This window comes from Abrus precatorius, unplaced genomic scaffold (genome assembly GCF_003935025.1).
Source record: "Abrus precatorius isolate BTA unplaced genomic scaffold, Abrus_2018 Scaffold3, whole genome shotgun sequence".
Classification (NCBI taxonomy): Eukaryota; Viridiplantae; Streptophyta; class Magnoliopsida; order Fabales; family Fabaceae; genus Abrus; species Abrus precatorius.
The window spans coordinates 1,163,297-1,180,916 of record NW_020874373.1 but is presented as its reverse complement, the minus strand read 5'-3'; the positions used below and the strand labels follow the sequence as shown (position 1 = coordinate 1,180,916).

At 30.7% G+C, this 17,620-nt stretch overlaps 2 protein-coding genes across 2 annotated transcripts; both read right to left on the bottom strand.

Annotated features, from left to right (window-relative positions):
• Window positions 1-826: 826 nt before the first annotated feature.
• On the bottom strand, window positions 827-3,402 carry LOC113860803 (ankyrin repeat-containing protein ITN1-like). The gene is made up of 3 exons (XM_027493314.1): window positions 2,883-3,402; window positions 2,070-2,479; window positions 827-1,654 (listed from the first exon to the last, which is right to left on the bottom strand). The coding sequence occupies exons 1-3, from the start codon at window positions 3,400-3,402 to the stop codon at window positions 827-829; spliced, it is 1,758 nt and encodes a 585-aa protein (XP_027349115.1).
• A 4,538-nt stretch (window positions 3,403-7,940) lies between these two features.
• Window positions 7,941-10,303, bottom strand: LOC113862822 (exocyst complex component EXO70H1-like). Its single transcript, XM_027496050.1, has one exon. The coding sequence runs from the start codon at window positions 10,223-10,225 to the stop codon at window positions 8,129-8,131; it is 2,097 nt and encodes a 698-aa protein (XP_027351851.1). The 5' UTR covers window positions 10,226-10,303; the 3' UTR covers window positions 7,941-8,128.
• Window positions 10,304-17,620: the final 7,317 nt, after the last annotated feature.

Genomic DNA, 17,620 nt, shown 5'->3' with positions numbered 1-17,620 from the left:
AATACTTAACTATTTTTCATTTCGCATTATTTTTTCATATAAATTAACCACTCAAGCAAACCACGTACTCATAATTAATGAGATAAAACATTTAATACTCAAAAGTATAAATAATAAATAAAAGGTCTTATAAAGATTATATAAAATGTCAAAACCAAAATACATGTGGAAACCCTAAAAGTTAAATTTCATGCTAGGGAAAAGACATTAACAGCCTAGTTTAATCATCTTAAATTTTAAATAAGAAATGAAAAATAATTTTTGTATATCTCATAAAGGTTATTTGTGGTGTATATATATTACAAACAGTATCAATTTTTAGTAATTTAAATAAGGAGATTGATAGGAAAAATAAAAGCCAATCTAATAGTGCATTTCCGGGGTCATTCTCATAACTTTCATCCTCTCTTTCATCTAATTTAAATAATTCTTCATCACCATTTGTGTCTCATTGGAATCAACCCGAATCTATTTATACATACAGTTTTTTGAATTAATTTTATAGCACTTAACACTTAAAATTACAATTAAGGCTTTGTTGAAGGCCTAATTAAGCAAAATCTATTTTTACAAAAGTTATGGACGCGCCTTTGACTACACTTAAGAAAACAAAACTACAAAAATAATTTGTATACAACTAACCACTTGGGTTTCGCTCTTTGAAACACTAACTAACAAGAAGCCATTTACTTCCATAAAAGTTATCTATTTTTCTCTGACAGATGAAACCTCCAAGTTAAGCCAAGAGTCTTTTTCAATGATTGCCAGATACAAAAAGAACTGTTCAGAAGCATCAAACTTACATTAATTAGAGTCCAAAGTAACATCAAATGGCGTAGATTGGATTTACTTCTGAATCATCAGAATCAGAGAGACACCATGATTGTGTTCCAATCCTTGAGATCTTCTCTTTCTTCCTCACTCTTCTTAATTGTTTGGATTTTACCACATAGTATGTCATGGTACCAAGAACACCACCCATTACGGCGCCCGCCGTAACAGTAACGAGAATTGCAGCCCATTCACTATGCCGACCAATTACTATATAAGATGCTGTAATGAATGAAACAGTGGTGCACACAGAGGCTAACCACATCATCTTGTTGATCACTTCCACAACCCTCCTCTCAGCCTTTGTCTCCCCTCTAACAAGTGTGATTTGAACCACAACCACAGACAATGATGTAAATAGTGAAATAGCATTGGTTATATAGAAGGCCTTGAAAGATACACAATGTACCATCACAGCCATCCCATTATCATAATCTCCACCAGGAACTGTAAAAATTGCAGCAAATGCAACTGTTGCAAATAGCACAGCAACCACAGTTACTGAGTTGGCAGCATTGTTTATTCCAGCTCTGTGTAATTTGCGTAGCTTCTTGGCAATCCCACTCACATTCTTGTTTGTTTTTCGAGTTTGTTCAAGCTGAAAAAAAACATCTTTCTTAATCTGTGTCACAGTTTTCCTTAATTCATCCTTTGGCTGGTTAAGGTCATTGGCTTTAACTGCACCGCAACGAACCAAGCTCTCTTTGACCTCCAAAATTTCTTCAGATATCGGAAGCCCCTCTGCAAGGTCAAGAGCTGTCTTGTGGTCTCTTGTTAAGGCATTTACATTGGTGTCAGGGAGAAGTAACAGCTCGTTCACTATCTGCGTGAATTTTTGCAAGTCATGACTACCGCATCCTTGATGTCATAAAAAAGGCATAACATGTTCCCTAAAGACACTATTATAATTTAGAAAGGAAAACAAATAAACTCATATAAACAAGTATAAAACTTTTTTCGAAATATTTTTCACTATTGATTATAATGTATATGAGTCTCATTAAATAATAAATAAAACTTATTAGGATGCATTCATGTTATTTAACAAAATCTACATGAATTTTGTCCAATAGTGTGTCTTGAAAAAAGTGTACAAGATTCGCTAACGTGTCTTGAAAAAACTTATTAGGATGCATTCATGTTATTTAACAAAACTATAGAACATGTAGATAAAGGTTGATGGTTTTCCTATAATCAAACTAATGATTGTTTGAAGTTCAGGCATTATGATATGATACCTCTGCCCTCTTCTTTCTGGTTGCAACATGCAATGCAGTATTGCCAAACTTGTCAGGAAGCATGACAATTGCTGTATCGGCCGCAAGAATCAGCTTCACCACTTCACAGCTAACCCCTTTAACAGCCATATGTAGTGCAGTTTGTCCTTTCTTATCAGTTCTTCGAGCAAGTTGTGGATCCTTCCCTAGCAATATCTTCACAACATCCACATGTCCCTGCCGAGCAGCTAAATGAAGTGCATTCTTTCCATTGTTCCTAGATATCTCTAACTGACTAGGATCCCGCGACAGCAACAACTTAACAACATCTGCATGCCCCCGAGTAGCAGCAGATACAAGAGGAGTTGCATTTGACTGTGCAAATGTCTTAATCAACCCAGGATCATTATCTAGAAGCACCTGCACAATTGCTGCCACAACAAAATATTTAGTGGAAATACAATCATGTAAACTTAAATCCAACAGTGTCAAAGTAAACATAAATGTATAATTATTCAAACGTGCCCTTAACTGTAACATAATGTGCTACATCAATATTAAGTTTTTTCTCAATACCTATACATTAAAGATTACGAATAAAAATTTATCATTGCAAAGGCAGGTTTTTTATCATAACCTTTAATGTCTGATATCTTTTATAAGCTAATAGTTGGTGAATGTCAACAAAACCCAGAGAAATAAGATAAAAATTTTCATGAATATCATGCATTTAGTCACATGAATAATAATTTTATCTTAGAAAAAGATAAATAAATACAAAATTCTGACGTGAAAACTAAAGAAGCGTTGGTATATATTGTTATAGGGACGTACCATGATGACCTTGGCTAGCGGCAATATGCAAGGGATCAAAACCGGAGCGGTTTTTGAAGGAAAGGGCTTGGGTGGTGGTGTAAGGGAGGAGCTCCTTCACGATGTCGAGGTGGCCTTTGTCAGCGGCGGTGAAGAGGGCGGTTTCTCCCAACTCATTGACCTCATTGAAGATGGCAGACCTAATGTCGGCCACCTCGGCGTTGAACTCGGCGCCGCTCAGGCTTCCGATCATGTGGGAATCAAAGTCGGCGAGGATTTGGCGGACGGCTGCGACATCGCCGCGCTGGGCGGCGAGGTGGAGTTCGGTGTCGTTGTGGCGGCCGGTGACCTGTTTGACATATTTTTTTCTCGGTGTGTCGAGGCGCTTACCGGAATTTGAGAGAAGAAGGGATTTGTTGGAGTTGGAAACGAGAAGGGATTTGCCGGAAGTGGAGAGGAAGAGGGTGGGTCTTGGGGTTGTTGGGGTGTTGGGTTCTGAGAGATGATGAGGTTGATGCGGATGTTGATGATTCATGACCATGATCATTACGATGACGACGATCATGACATGCATGTGGGTCTATTATGATGGCGGTGGTGGCTGCGCCTCGACTCGTAAACGCAACACCATAGCGCGTGGTTTTGATTTGCACCATAAGCTGATAACTCCCTTCACAAATATCGTTTGTTTGTTTGTTCGTTCGTTCGTTCCATCTTTCCGTTCGTTCTCCCCCTTCCCCTATCCACATCCCTTTTATAGTACTATTCACTATTCACACTATTTTCTTCATCTCTTCTGTTTTTTTATTATAAAAAATATTAATATCGTATATATATAATTATAACTAGTATTTCAAATCCCGTGTAACACAGGGTTATCTAATTTTTAAAACAATAATTTTATTTTTAAACTATAGTTTAGTCTATAATAACTTCAAGATTTTTAATTAAAATATAAACTAATGCTGATAATTATAATTACGATTTTAAATGTTGAATATGAATTTCATAAAACCTTATTATGTTATAGTTATTTTTTATTGGAAATGACATTCACTTTAATATCTAGAGAAGTAAAAAAAAAATTGCTATAATATTATTATGGTTATTTTTTTGGCAGTAGTTATAAATATAACGATATGTTTTTAGTTTGGACATCTTGGTCACTTTTTTTTAGTTTGAATGTAAGATTTTAGTTTCTTAATAGGTGTTTGATTGTTTATTCAGTTATTTAATTATATGTTAGCAATTAATGTAAAAAAATGTATTTACAAAAGTAACAAAAAAAAATATTTTCTGGTTAAAATGATAAAATAAAACAGTTTGACTCATGACCATATTTTGGTTAGGGCATTAACATTCACACGCTATAATTTTTTAAATGAATTGAAATTAAATTTTCAAACAGATATATATTTTCATTATATGAAAAAATTGCATCCGTGTTTTATATTACATTTTGCCTAATACTTTATTTGGTCCTATATGTCTAATGTACTAGCTTTCATTTTATTTTTTAAAAAAGTTATAGATTAATTCATATGATGTTTCAGCAAATAAAAATAACACATGAGGGTTGTGGCAATATGACACAATTTTTTTAAAGAAATTAATAATGGAACAGGCACCTATTAATATTCAAATAGTTCTAGAGGTTGAATAAATTGGATGATTTGATCATAAGATTTAATTACATTGCGGTTTATGGCATAAGTTTATCACAATATTTTTTTAATTAAATTAAAAAAAAACTTAGTTCAACAATGTATAATAAAATTTAATAATATGAGGGAAAAAAAGCTTATGTGAATTATAAGCTCCCTGTAAATTCTTCTAAATTTATCCTTAAAGATGAATAACTCTTTCTTCCATTGTAAAAAAAAGATATAGCCTGTCTATCAAAAGGTTGACCAAATTTTTTTTTTAAATATCAATTTTATACTTACTTTATGTCTCTCTTCTTTTTTTTTATCAAACATTGAAAGTTGAAATGGTGTTAACAAAATTTAAATTGAAAATAATTTTAGAATTAAATTTATGAAAACTCGTACATATTTCCCCGTAACTCTTAATGGACCTTCTATTGATTACGCCACATTGGGCCTACTAATACAGCAATACACTGGACTCCAAATCTTTCAAGCCCAATGCCCTTTAAGTTCTTTCCTATTTGCCATTTTAATTCACTAAAATCTCCCTATTATGTATCAAAATATAAATTTACAACATTTTACCAATTTAATTAATAATGAACATTACTTTGTAGAAATTTTTTGATAAAATAATTTATAAGATTGACTAATTTAATCTCGCTGTCTTTATAATATATTTTTTTAATTATAACATTGATATTAATACGAAACTGTTGAAAAGAAATAGCATCATTCACGCACACTTTACATCAATTTATTAACATTTTGTTCTTGTTTGTTTTCATTTTTGTCTTAAGCCTATCGCTCTGCTTGATGCTTCCTAAATCCTTTTCATGGGTATTTAATATGTCCATTTCACGTCATCTGACATCTGTTCTTCTGTAACTTCAAATTCAATATAGAAGTTGCAATCACAATAATGATGAATCAATATCTTCCTCAATTTCTGACTTAAAATTGTTTTCAATTGACTAAGTGTTGTGGTTCTTGAACGCAAAATCGCTTTTTTCTTCTTCTGTTTCTGAGGCTTACACTCACTCTCATTTTGTTGTTAATATAATTAAAGGAAAATTTGGTGAATGACATACAAAGAGGAAAATGATGAAAAAATTAACGACGAGAAAGAAAATATATGAACTTATTGATTTTCCGCTCTTTTCTTTTATATGAGAAAATATTTTATATACTAAAATATGGAACTTTAGAAAAATTTACGAAAATATAAAAAATCAATAAAAAAATATTAATGACATATTTTGGTGGTTAATTTTTTTATGATTTTTGAAAAATTGCTAAATAATTTAAAATTTTGTATTAATTTTTAGAAAAATTGTCAAAATAATTATAATAAATTTTTGAAAAATGCTCATTGTGATTTCTGAATTCTTATATTTCTTTAATTTTTTTAAATCTCATATTTTAGTTAATATTATTTTTAAATGTCATATAAAAAAAACCTACATTTGTCTATCATAATGTTAATGAAAATTTTATATATTTATAAATATATTAATAAGAATTACAGGTTCATGAATTTGTATTATAAAATCATATAAATGGTTACCAACCAAAATTATAAATTGTAATTAAATAGTTTAAAAATGTCTATTTCGATCCATCCCTAATATGAGGGGGGGGGGGGGGGGGAAAGGCATTATTGTAACCATGAGAGTCTAAATTCGTAGACTTAAAAACACAGGCATTGAACAAAGAAGGAATGGTTATGAAAACATCTTGTAGTGTTCATTCTAGTGGTGGGAACGATGCTTTTGGTCTCCTTTGTGTTAGTTTATAGACTAATATTGGGAGACTAGAGTCAATGATGGGGCAATGCCTATTAATTATTTCAATAAATATGACTTTCTTTTTTAAGTTTTATTTGGAGGTGATTTTAGAGGAAAATGAAAAAGAGAAAAAGCTTTTTGATGATAACCTTTAATCAAAAGATCTTAGATGAGAGCATAAAAATTTTTAACTCCAAAAACTTTCTTAATCTCATTTTAAGCTTTTTTTATTAACTTCCCAACAAAGCTTGATAGTATAGGAATTAACATTCTGGTTCTAGTTCAGATACAGCTTTTTGTTCCTAAACTTCAACTTCATGTAAATAAGAAAGAAACATTCGAAAATTACGTATTATTTCAATTACAAAATAATGCAAATAAAAATTCAATTCTCTCCCTCCTCTCATTTTTCAGTTCAAATTTTAAAAATAATATATTTTGATTTTATTTTCTTTCATCCAAATATATTGTGAGGGAATGGCTTTGCTATATCATGTGGAGGGACTTAGAAAAGGGGACAGCTTGTTCCTATCAACGATTCCTTTCACCAACTGCACCCAATATGACAAAGACGCTACAATTATAGCCTATAAGAATATTCTTCTTCTTCTTCTTCTTTTACATGTCTTTAAATAATAATTTAAATTTTGTGAACTGTGATCAACATTGATAAAACACAAACCTAAAATTTTTTAAAAATTAAATGCAAATAAGAAGGTTAGAAATAAAAACTGCATAAAAAATTTAAATTTCAGTTCAATGTTAGATTAATTGTAGATACCTAAAAGACTAACTAAAAATATATAAAAATGAATTAAAAAATAAACACTACTTATAAAAATTAAATTATACTTCAATCTTGGATTGATTGTACAGACCTAAAAGATTTTAGTAAATAATCCTCATTTACTCTATTGGTGTAATTTACTTTTAAAATTATTAGTGCAAATTTAAGAACAAATATATTAATTCAGGATAAGTTACGTACGAGAAAACTCAAATTTCTTTAAAGGTACCGTGAAACGAGAATCATCAAAAAATATAAAAAAATAACTATTTAAATATTTTAGTAATATTTTATTAACTTAATTACTCATTTAACTTTACCACAAGTTATTCAACTTTAGTTCCTCAATTTTTAACACAACTTTACGGATAAAAATTAATTATTTTAATACAACTCAAACAAAACAAAAAAATTACATACCTTAAAATAATACAACTCAAACAAAAAAAAAATTACATACCTTAAAATACACTTGGTTTAATACAACCTCGAGAACAATTTTAAATTTAATTCTTTAATCTAATTCTTTAAATTTAAATATAAGTATTTTAAAGAAAAAACTTATTAAAAAAACTAAATTTATAAAAATCAAATTTTTTTAATAAAATTATATTATTATTGATAATTTAAACACAATCATAAAGGCTGAGATTAACATTTAAAAAAATAAAGATAGAAAAATTGAGTTTAAAAGTTTAATAATTAAAATTAAACACCAAAAGGACACAAATAACGCATTATCAATTTTTTATAAAAATGTTATTATGTTTTAATATTTAAACAATTAATGTTAAATAAATGAAGAAAAATAAATATTAAAAAAAACGTGATAAAAAAAAGACAGATATAAAATAATTTATAAATATAATTATGATTACTGAAGGGTAGGACTACATCAAGAAGTCGTCGTGATTAGGTGTACAATAAGAAATAAAACTGAAAAAGTCGCTATCTCCCACTTGGCTTAGGCTATGTCAAAACTCTATACTTTGTACTCTAATCAGGAAAATAACGGCGATGAAAGTCGCCGTTAAAACTGTGCATTTAACTCCACCGCCGCAAAGGGGACGAAGTCACCGACGACGACGACGAGACACCACTGGAGGTGGTTCCAAAAAAGAAGAGGTTAGCGAGGTAGTTTTCAATATCTTCAGGGGTAAACGTCACATACTCCTTCGCCGTCATGTCCCTCAACGATCCCACCGTAACGAGCACCTCATTATACCATTCGCGATATTTCGGCACTATACTTCTCGCGATCGAACCTTTTATTTCGTCTCGTAGTTCTCGGTCAGCTATCACGAACGAGTTCTGTTTCCGATATGCTTCCTCGAATCTGAGGTTGAAGTTCTCGAACACTGCCCTTGCCTCCGCCGGCATTGGATTTTCAGGCAACGACGCAACCACTTCCCCCCAGGCTACCTTCTCGTAGTTCGCGACGAACCTTTTCGCTTTAGCTTCATGCTTCGTGATCCAATCGTCGCCAAGCACGTATTGCAGGTTCGAGCTTCGGACTCTGGCCACCACGTACCAGAGATTGTTCGCGAGAAACAGGTAAGACAGCGAAACGTCCTTGCAATGCTTTGCTTTGCCATCGAGCTTGCAAAGGAGGACGAGAATCAGCCACGCGACACGCGCCGTCAACGCTGGCGTCGACGCCGAGTAATCTGATTCAGGACTGTATAAATAAGATTCTGGCAGCGACGACATCTTTGGCAGCGGAAGCCAGTCCCCGCGCGGGAATATGTCAGAGAGAACGTTGCTGTAATCGGCGAGGATTGAGAGGTAATTCATCGTCTGAACTGTGAGTGAGTGGACGGCGCCACCGTTCACCGGCAATTTGGAAGAATCCTTCTGGATCGTGGACTCGAACTCCATGAGCAAGATTTGCACGAATTCAGCAAGCCGTTGAAGCGAAGCGAGAACTTGAGAACGAATTCCGGCTTTGTAATCCGAGGAGAAGATGGACTCAATCTCCGGCCACAGCTCGGAAATCAGAGCGTACATATCGAGCATGCGGAACAGCTTCTCTGGCGGCGATTTCTTAGTTTTAGCAACGAGTTCAGGGAATCCGAAAAGGAGAGAGGCACCGTCTCTGGAAATTTCAGCGAAGCATGATTCTCTGATGGAATCTGAATAACTGAAGACGTGGTCGCACAGGATTCTCTCTCCGTTGAAGAGCGTCCTCACTGAAATCCTGACTGCCTCTAACCAACTCTTGATCTTCAAATCAAGCACTTCCCAATCCATCTTGTTTACGCGCGAGGAGCTCATTTTCTCCACACCGAGGCGGTATATTCCTTCATCGATGATGGATTTTCGGATGATGATGTAAACGCTGACGCATTCCTTCGCATAACCGGACGAGACCATGCAATCGGCAATCAACTTGAGATCCGCCATGGCAACGGACGAGACCTGTTCGACTTCGGAGATTGAGTCGCCGGCGACGCGAATGTCGTCGTCTTCCGCCGTGAAATCGTCGTCGTAATCGGAGGCGCTGGAATGAACAGAGCCACGAGAGGATCTAGCGGAGACAGATTCGGGATCAAGGTGAGCCCTGTTCATGGATAAGATCTGGTAAAACTCTTTCTTGAGTCTCTTCATAGCCAGCTGCATTAGGTTGTGAGCGAGGATGAGTTTGTCAGAGGAAGGATTGTGTGAGAGCAAGGAATGCATGGTCTGCTGAAGCTGGTTAACGCAGTTGATGTACTGTTTGGCTTCGGTTTTGTCCTCGTAGAAGAGAGAGGTGACGTTAGCGTAAGCGGAAGTGTCTGCGTTCCATTTCAGGATCAGAGCCTCTGCTTCCTCGATGGTGTAGCTATCTTCGTCGACGATGCCAGGGTTGGAAAAGCTCAACCGCGGTGGCGTGGGGATTGAAGTTAAGGACGCCGGCGAAGAAGGAGAATTACGGGCCAAGGAAAACGACGCCGTTTTTGGGTTAAAACAGAGGTTTCTCATGTTTGCAACTGAACGAAAATAGCCAAATATTTGTCGTTTGGATGTGTAGGAGCTGCCGCAGTTTGCAGACGGCAATTGGAGTAAATGGTTGCTGCAAACTGTGTTTGAGTGAGAGAGAGAGAGAGAGAGAGAGAGATTGGATGGTTGGTAATGGACGTGGGTTATATATAGAGTTTGCATTACATTAGTTGCTTCTTGGGGTAACTTGTGAAGGATTACAAATTTATAATTTTAGCATGGATTGACCTTTATGGAGCCTTGACTTTTATAACCCCTTATCGTGCTTATTCAATAACCCGAACTGATCTTTAATTTCCTCCCTCCCTCCCTCCCCTTTTGTTATGGACTTGGCTTATGCTGCGTGTGGGTCTATCCCTTCCCGTTCGTTGGAAGATGCTTTGATGTTGAATTTGTGAAGGGAAGCAGTTTCAAGGAAAGACTAGTACCAACCCACACCCACAAGCGTGGGAATGCAGAAAAATCAAATTAACAAAACAAAATTTATTTTATATTAATGGGATTTGGACCATTTAATTAAACGAAATAATTTCTTAAAACAATGTGTGGGTACACACCAAATGCATAAATTTGGCTCGATTTTAATTATTTTTTAAAATATTATTATATTTTTAAATTAATATCAATTCCTTTGTTTAAAATATTTTTTTTAAATATTTGAAGTGAATAAATTGAATTTAACTCATAAAAAATTACTCATTTTATATTCTCTAGTATTTATTTAAAAAATTATCTTAACCTAACCGAAGTCTTATTACATGTTCTTATTAGCTAACTTATTGAACTTCTCACAGTGTGTTTTAGTATGGCAAAGTTTAAAACCGATTAATTAAACCCTCAATTTACTTTTTAAGATTATATAGGTTGAGTATTTTAGCCTATGAATTTTTTTAAAAAAAATATTCGTTAGTCTTTACTTAATGAACAAATATTTATTTTATCTTAAATTGTTATTCTATATTAAAAAGTTAAATAAATATTACTTTACAAAATTAGAGATTAATAATTTATTTAAGAATTTAAAAGATACAAACCCCTTATCGATCTAATTTTGACGACTGATATTGTGAAAAGGGATATATATATTATTCCAAAGTACCCATTTCCTTCCGGCGCCATGCATAAACGGAAGATAAGCAAAAACGTAAGCATACATATCATATCAGAAAAGCGCAAGATTAGTCTATAGGACGCAATGAGTGATGGGTGATCGAGGGTAATACTTGCATTTCAATTTTTATATCTAATATAATGTTTGACTCTATAATTGAATCACGTAATCGTGTTTAGTCTAAATAAAAATCATCGTACGTGACGAAATATGGTTAACTCTCGTTTTACGTGGAGTTTAGTCTAAATCACTGCATTCAAATGTTTTATATTCAAGAAATAAAATTTTTAATTTTATCTGGTAAAGAACTTAGGCCTAACTTTATATTTATGCTTTTATAAATAGTATTTTGACTTTCTTCATAGCATGTGCGACATTTTAACATCATCGAAGTTAGACGTGACATTTCCTTTTCATAGTACAAAAATTATAAACTGAATTAGTGTAATTAATTGTTTGACAGTATTTCTTTTAAAATTATTGAACTATATGAACAATATAATGTTAAAATCAGAATAAAGATATTTCTTTGATCTAAATACACGTACGCTCAATTAAGTTATGGGGTGTTTTCATGGATTCGAATTTGAGATATGTATGTCTAAAAAGAAGTTCGAACTCAATTTATGATCTCGATGTCATGACATATTAATGAGGGAAAAAAAGGTGTGGATGAACTCTCTATATCTGACAACTATTGTTTTTTTTTATGTGCATCGTAAATTGTCTGAAAATTATTTACATAGATACGTCAAATAAAAATATAAATCTCTCGTCAAACTTCATTAAAAGCTTAATGATTAATCTATATTATAATTATTTGTCATAGTTATATAATCTAAACGATTGTTTAACGTTGTTTTACAAAATAAATTTTAAAAACTCTAACATCTAAACAATAATCAGTTTCAATGTTTAATTGTGAATAAATTGATATTGAACAAATCGTATCTATTACTATTAAATTCACATATATAAATATAAGCTTAGATCTTATAAGTGTAAGATTTATTTTCTTGTTACATTTTAAGTATAAGAGTAGTTTCGATTTGTGTATGAACTTATTAGCCCTTTTCACAATTTATGTTCAGAGAATTCCAAACTCAATAAGCACAAAATCCTTCACAGCTTCATGTGGCATAGAAGGGTGTACACACGGTGTAGGTGTATTAAAAGTCTTGAAGTTTGAATGATAAATAGGTTTTTTTCTAACTAATAAATTAAATTTTATTAAAATATTGTTATAAAAAATTAAAATTACAACAAAAGTGTTTAATAATATTTTTTGTAATTTTTTTAATCAATATCTTTAAAACATTAACTAATGTTTACCCTATAATTAATAAACTTGCCTCAATTATTTTTTGTGTACTTTTCAGGCGGGATTAGGTCACCTTTGAAAATACGATAATCTGATTAAATAAATAATTAAAAAATGATTGGCGTAAAAAATAACGAAGTAAAAGCCATCTCCTGAACGTTCTTGTCAATGGGAAATCTGACCGCGATGAATTAGGTTATTCAATCCTTTTCGACATCTATATTGTATAACAAAAAGTGATTAAAGTATCCTAACAACTGATTTTTAATATATATATATATATATATATTAAAAAACTAATTTTATCTATCCTAACAACTGAATTGATTCATAATATATACTCTAAACTCTTATTGATATCTAGTTAAATAAAGTATTGAGTCTTTTTGTTTTTTAATTTCATCCTCATATAAGAAAATAGTTTAAAGGTAAAAACATTTTATTTTATTCTTTTGTACTCATAACATTGGCCATTTTAATTAAATTAAATATTTATTTATAATAATTTTTCTTCTATTCAGTAATTAATATTAACAAAATAAAAAAAAAACTTTTAATTAAGTTAAACTATCTTAACATTTTTTTAACTCAAAGTTGTCATATTGTTATTTAAATATATAAAATCAAATTGAATCTTTTATTAGGACTTAGAGAAAAAAAATATCAATATAAAAATCTCTCAAATGATATTATATTAATATATACGTAGTTAGAATTTTCATTTATTAACAAATGTTGTATTTCTTATAATTCTTTTATACTGCATTTTTGTTTTGGGTCTTCATCCATTTGAATTTAAGTAAGTGAAATCATAATTTTATTGTTTTTTTATTTTATTTTCATGGACTAAAATTACCTTTTTTCTTCCTTAACCTCTATAATTAAACCTTACAAAATTTGTTACATTTTTTTTTAATTTCTTGCCTTAGTTATTGAGCCTCCTATTCCATAAATTTTTTTTTAGGTTAATTAGTTGAATTTGTATCATAATCTTTATACATAATAAGAATATTTTAAGGAAAAATTGTTTGTAAATTTAGAATCTTTTTAATGAAATATTTTTCTCAAATGCTCACTCACTGTTAAAAATTAATTAATTAATTAAAATAGTCGAGTACTTATACTTTTAAAACTTATTTTACTGAATTATTTACGTGTATATATAAAAATTATTGTAAACTAAAAAGAAATAATTTATTTGCACAAGTGAAATGGAGTGCGTATGTAAGTTATAAGATTAATAAGAAGTTCGATATAAATCAAAGCATTATCCAATAGTTTAAGGATATGCATGTATAGAGAAATTTAATGTAATTTTATGTTAAGTATTGTCACTTTTATGTTGTAAACGTACGATTTCAAATTTTTATCGTTTGAATATTGCATAAATAAACACTTTCAATTACAATATGATGGCTGAATGATTTATCAAATGATCAAATTATGGTCTAAGGATCGACAATATATAATGTGACGTGTACGCGTGAAAAGTGTGCATAAAGATTAATCATAACGAAAATTAATTTTGCATAAAAAAGAGTCAAGTTTAACGTTCGTATATAACACAGTAGATGCCAATTGTGCACGTTCTATCAAATCAATAAAATAATGAAAACACAAGTGTTTGGTTTTGTTAACTTGCTGTGAGCGATGTCAATTGATAAAGAATTGCGCTCTCTGTTGTCAACGAAGAAGAAAGGGACTCAAACGCTGCCGTCCATGCATCTAATCGTAGGTTGAAGTTTTTCATTCTCCATTTTTTTTGTGGTTAAGGTGTATGTATGTATGTATACCTTTACGTGTTTTAGACTATCACTATTAATTGATTGTTATTTACAAATCAATAAACTCCATTGCTACTTGGCTTTACTTGAATGGCTGGTATGCGTGGACAGCAAGTAGAACGTCACCGACTCAAGTTATACGAGTGATAGGAATTCAAGTTGCTTTTGACAAATAATTCACATTAAAACAGAGGAAGAACACACAAATGTTGCCTTATTATTGTTAAGCATCGTCGTATTGTTTAAAACAGTGTAAGATTGTATTTCATTTACATGTGTACAACTATTTATTTAACAAAAGATTCTACGTTCAAACCTTTTATGTGCATTTTTTTTTGTTGCTATTTTTATGTGCAATATTTTTCAGACTAGTGACAGTGACAAATCTCATAGTTTTTTATTTTTTAAAAAAATATCTAACTTATTTTACAAAACTAACGTAAGTGTATACATGAATCTTTTAATTTTATGAAGGATAGTTTTTACAATAAACGTTGTCTATGGACTCTTGTGTTAGTCTACGTCATTTCTTAAATAGTTACATTATTATTTCAAAAACTAATATACTTTTAAAAATAAATACATTCAAATCCACAAAACGAATTAAATAGAATAAAATAAAATATTTGACAAGTCATTTGCAATTTTAAATTCTCATTCAATTCAATGTAAGCAATACAAGTTATTTATAAGATGAATGTTAATTACACACTTTTTCTCGATCATAAACTGTAGACCCAACTATTATTGTTTAAACTAATTTTTTTTTACAAGATTAATTGACTTTTGTTAGATTTTGGTAAGTAAAGTTATAAATTTGATCTTACATGGATTCATATGATAAAAAGGATAAGATCATTAACTTTACAGGTAACTAAATTCCACCGATTAATTTTTTAAATTAAATTGTTACCTTTCACGTAGTTAATTATACTATGTTTTCTTCCTCTCTTTAATTTGTCTTTCTCCAAATCACACTTACGCACCCATAGTTATTACCCACTCTAAATATGATTTAAACCACTCGTTCACCTTGCTACATGCATCACGCGTCACTCGCCAGTTTTGTAAAATTAATAAGAAATAAGATTATTTTAGTTCTATGTTTTTTTAACCTGAACTTACTCATATCTGATCACTGTCCAGTTTTACTTTTTAATATACTTTTTTAATATAATTTTTATTATTAACTAAAATTTATTAAAAATAAAAAAGTATATAATAGTAAAAAAGTAAATTTAAGAGTGAAAATGTATTTAAAAAATATGATAGAAAGCTTTTATTCATTTCCTCTTTTTTCAGTCTTGAAAAGTTAAACTAAAATACTATTCTTTCGTACTGTAATTTTATTTTTTAAAAATCATTAAGATTGACAAAAATTTATAAATTCCAAATAAAAACACAAATATTTATTATTAATAACGCCAAACTAAAAGGCTACTCTTCACGGTGTCTCGGTAGATAATTATAGGAAAAATGTAAACGCCTAAGTTGCAATGCTATTGTCTTGCGCTGGTCCTTTCAAAAATGACTTGTTGGCAATTATACGCAGTGCATTCACCTTGCTTGCTTGTTGTTGACGTAACCCTTCCACCACAAGGAATTAAAATTTACCATGCTTTCTAATGGCTGATTTATCATTACAAATTTACTGTTTTTCAGTTGACATTTATTATTACTCTTAATTTTAGAACTTGAATCAGTATTTTTAAATAATGAATAAATTCATTATTACTTTAAAATACTTATCATCATATTGTTTGTATAAAATGTTTATTATTGATTAATTAAATTATTAATAATAAAATTTTATTAAAAATCTTAAATAAAAATGTAATAATAGGTACCTATGCTTTTCGTAGGTTAAATAATCATTCAATTGGAGAATTTTAGTTGCCTGAATTTTAAGAAATAAATTAATTTATTGAAAAATTAAGCAGTCAATACTCGAATTAAAAATTGTCTGACTATGTGACTTCCTAATCGTAATTGGATCTTCCCGGGGCCCCAAAGGGAGATTTGATAGGTCGGGCGATGTTAGAAGCACGCAATTGACGTGACCTCATTTAATTTATTGACTTGACCCCCAAAATTTACATTGACATTTATTATTGCACCAAATTCATTTTGCTTTTTTTTTTCTAGTGCAATTTAAAACTAAATTTTCTTAAATATTTTTAACTCATATTTTTACTTTATTCAAATTTAAAGGCCTGCGTATATATTTATTTTTTTCTTTTTAGCTTAAAAAGAAGTAAGATGCATTACTGAAATGTTTTTTTAATGTACACTTGTTTAGAGAGCGCACAATTTTTTTTATAAGATGTTTAATCGAAATTGCAGTATAGTCTTTGATTTATTGCTGTTATATGAGCTTTTATATTTATTATTTAATGATACTATTATCTTTTGACATACGTCAGTACATAGTCATGCAATTTTATCGTGGGCTTGTCATTTTGGGAAGATTTATCAAACCATTGTTCTCGACTCGATGCTTAATCACACGTGTGTATATGTGAAAGTACCTAATCAAAGACCAAAAGCTTTCATATGTGAAGATTAATTATACTGGCATTGCCATGTTAAGCACTCTTAATCTGATGGTAAAATTAATAAAACTGATACCGATTAATAAAAGAACAAAATTTTACTAAAAATGTATAATATAAATTTGGTAATTTTGCATATATAACTAGAAAGTTCTTTCATTCGGTTTGATTATTCCCTACCAAAAAGGAGAAGTAAAGAATTTTATACATGAAATTGGAATTATTGCATGCTGCACTTTTTTCCATAGCACGATAACCTCCACAAGATTCTCTTTGGCTGGAAAATTATTTATGGTCAACCAATACAAATGAAAGGTCATCCCATTTTCTACAGACGATTGGCTTAAGCAAATCATATATATTATTATTTATTGTCGATAGATTTGAAAAAACAGCCTATATGATGCACACCAGTTTGCAAAAGTTGAAGGTTGAGCTTTACATGTTCACATTTTTTTCTTGTTTTTCCTTGCTGTTTTTCTTTTTGTAAGAGAGTCACATTCTAAATGTCCATTTATGAAAAAAATTCAATTGTTCATTTTTATAATTTGAATAACATTTTTCGTAACTACGTATCTTATTCATTTTGTGACATAGATATTCTCGTATTAATTTCTTTAATGACTGCGCATAGAGTGTTTTTAAGAACCTTGAATATGATGAAATATTCACAATTAAACAATAGTATAATATTTTATCACTCAAGCGTCTCCATTTTTTATTTGATTTTTTTGTTACTGATAAAATGATATTTTATTATTAAAAACAATCTTCCATAAGTTTTTTATG

Bases quoted from the DNA above. Each gene is read 5' to 3' on its own strand.
- LOC113860803 (XM_027493314.1), bottom strand. From the start codon at position 3,402: ATGGTCATGAATCATCAACATCCGCATCAACCTCATCATCTCTCAGAA. The intron at 2,480-2,882 runs GTACGTCCCTAT...TTGTTGTGGCAG, and splicing joins CGCTAGCCAAGGTCATCATG to CAATTGTGCAGGTGCTTCTA. The intron at 1,655-2,069 runs GTATCATATCAT...AAATTCACGCAG, and splicing joins CCAGAAAGAAGAGGGCAGAG to ATAGTGAACGAGCTGTTACT.
- LOC113862822 (XM_027496050.1), bottom strand. From the start codon at position 10,225: ATGCAAACTCTATATATAACCCACGTCCATTACCAACCATCCAATCTC.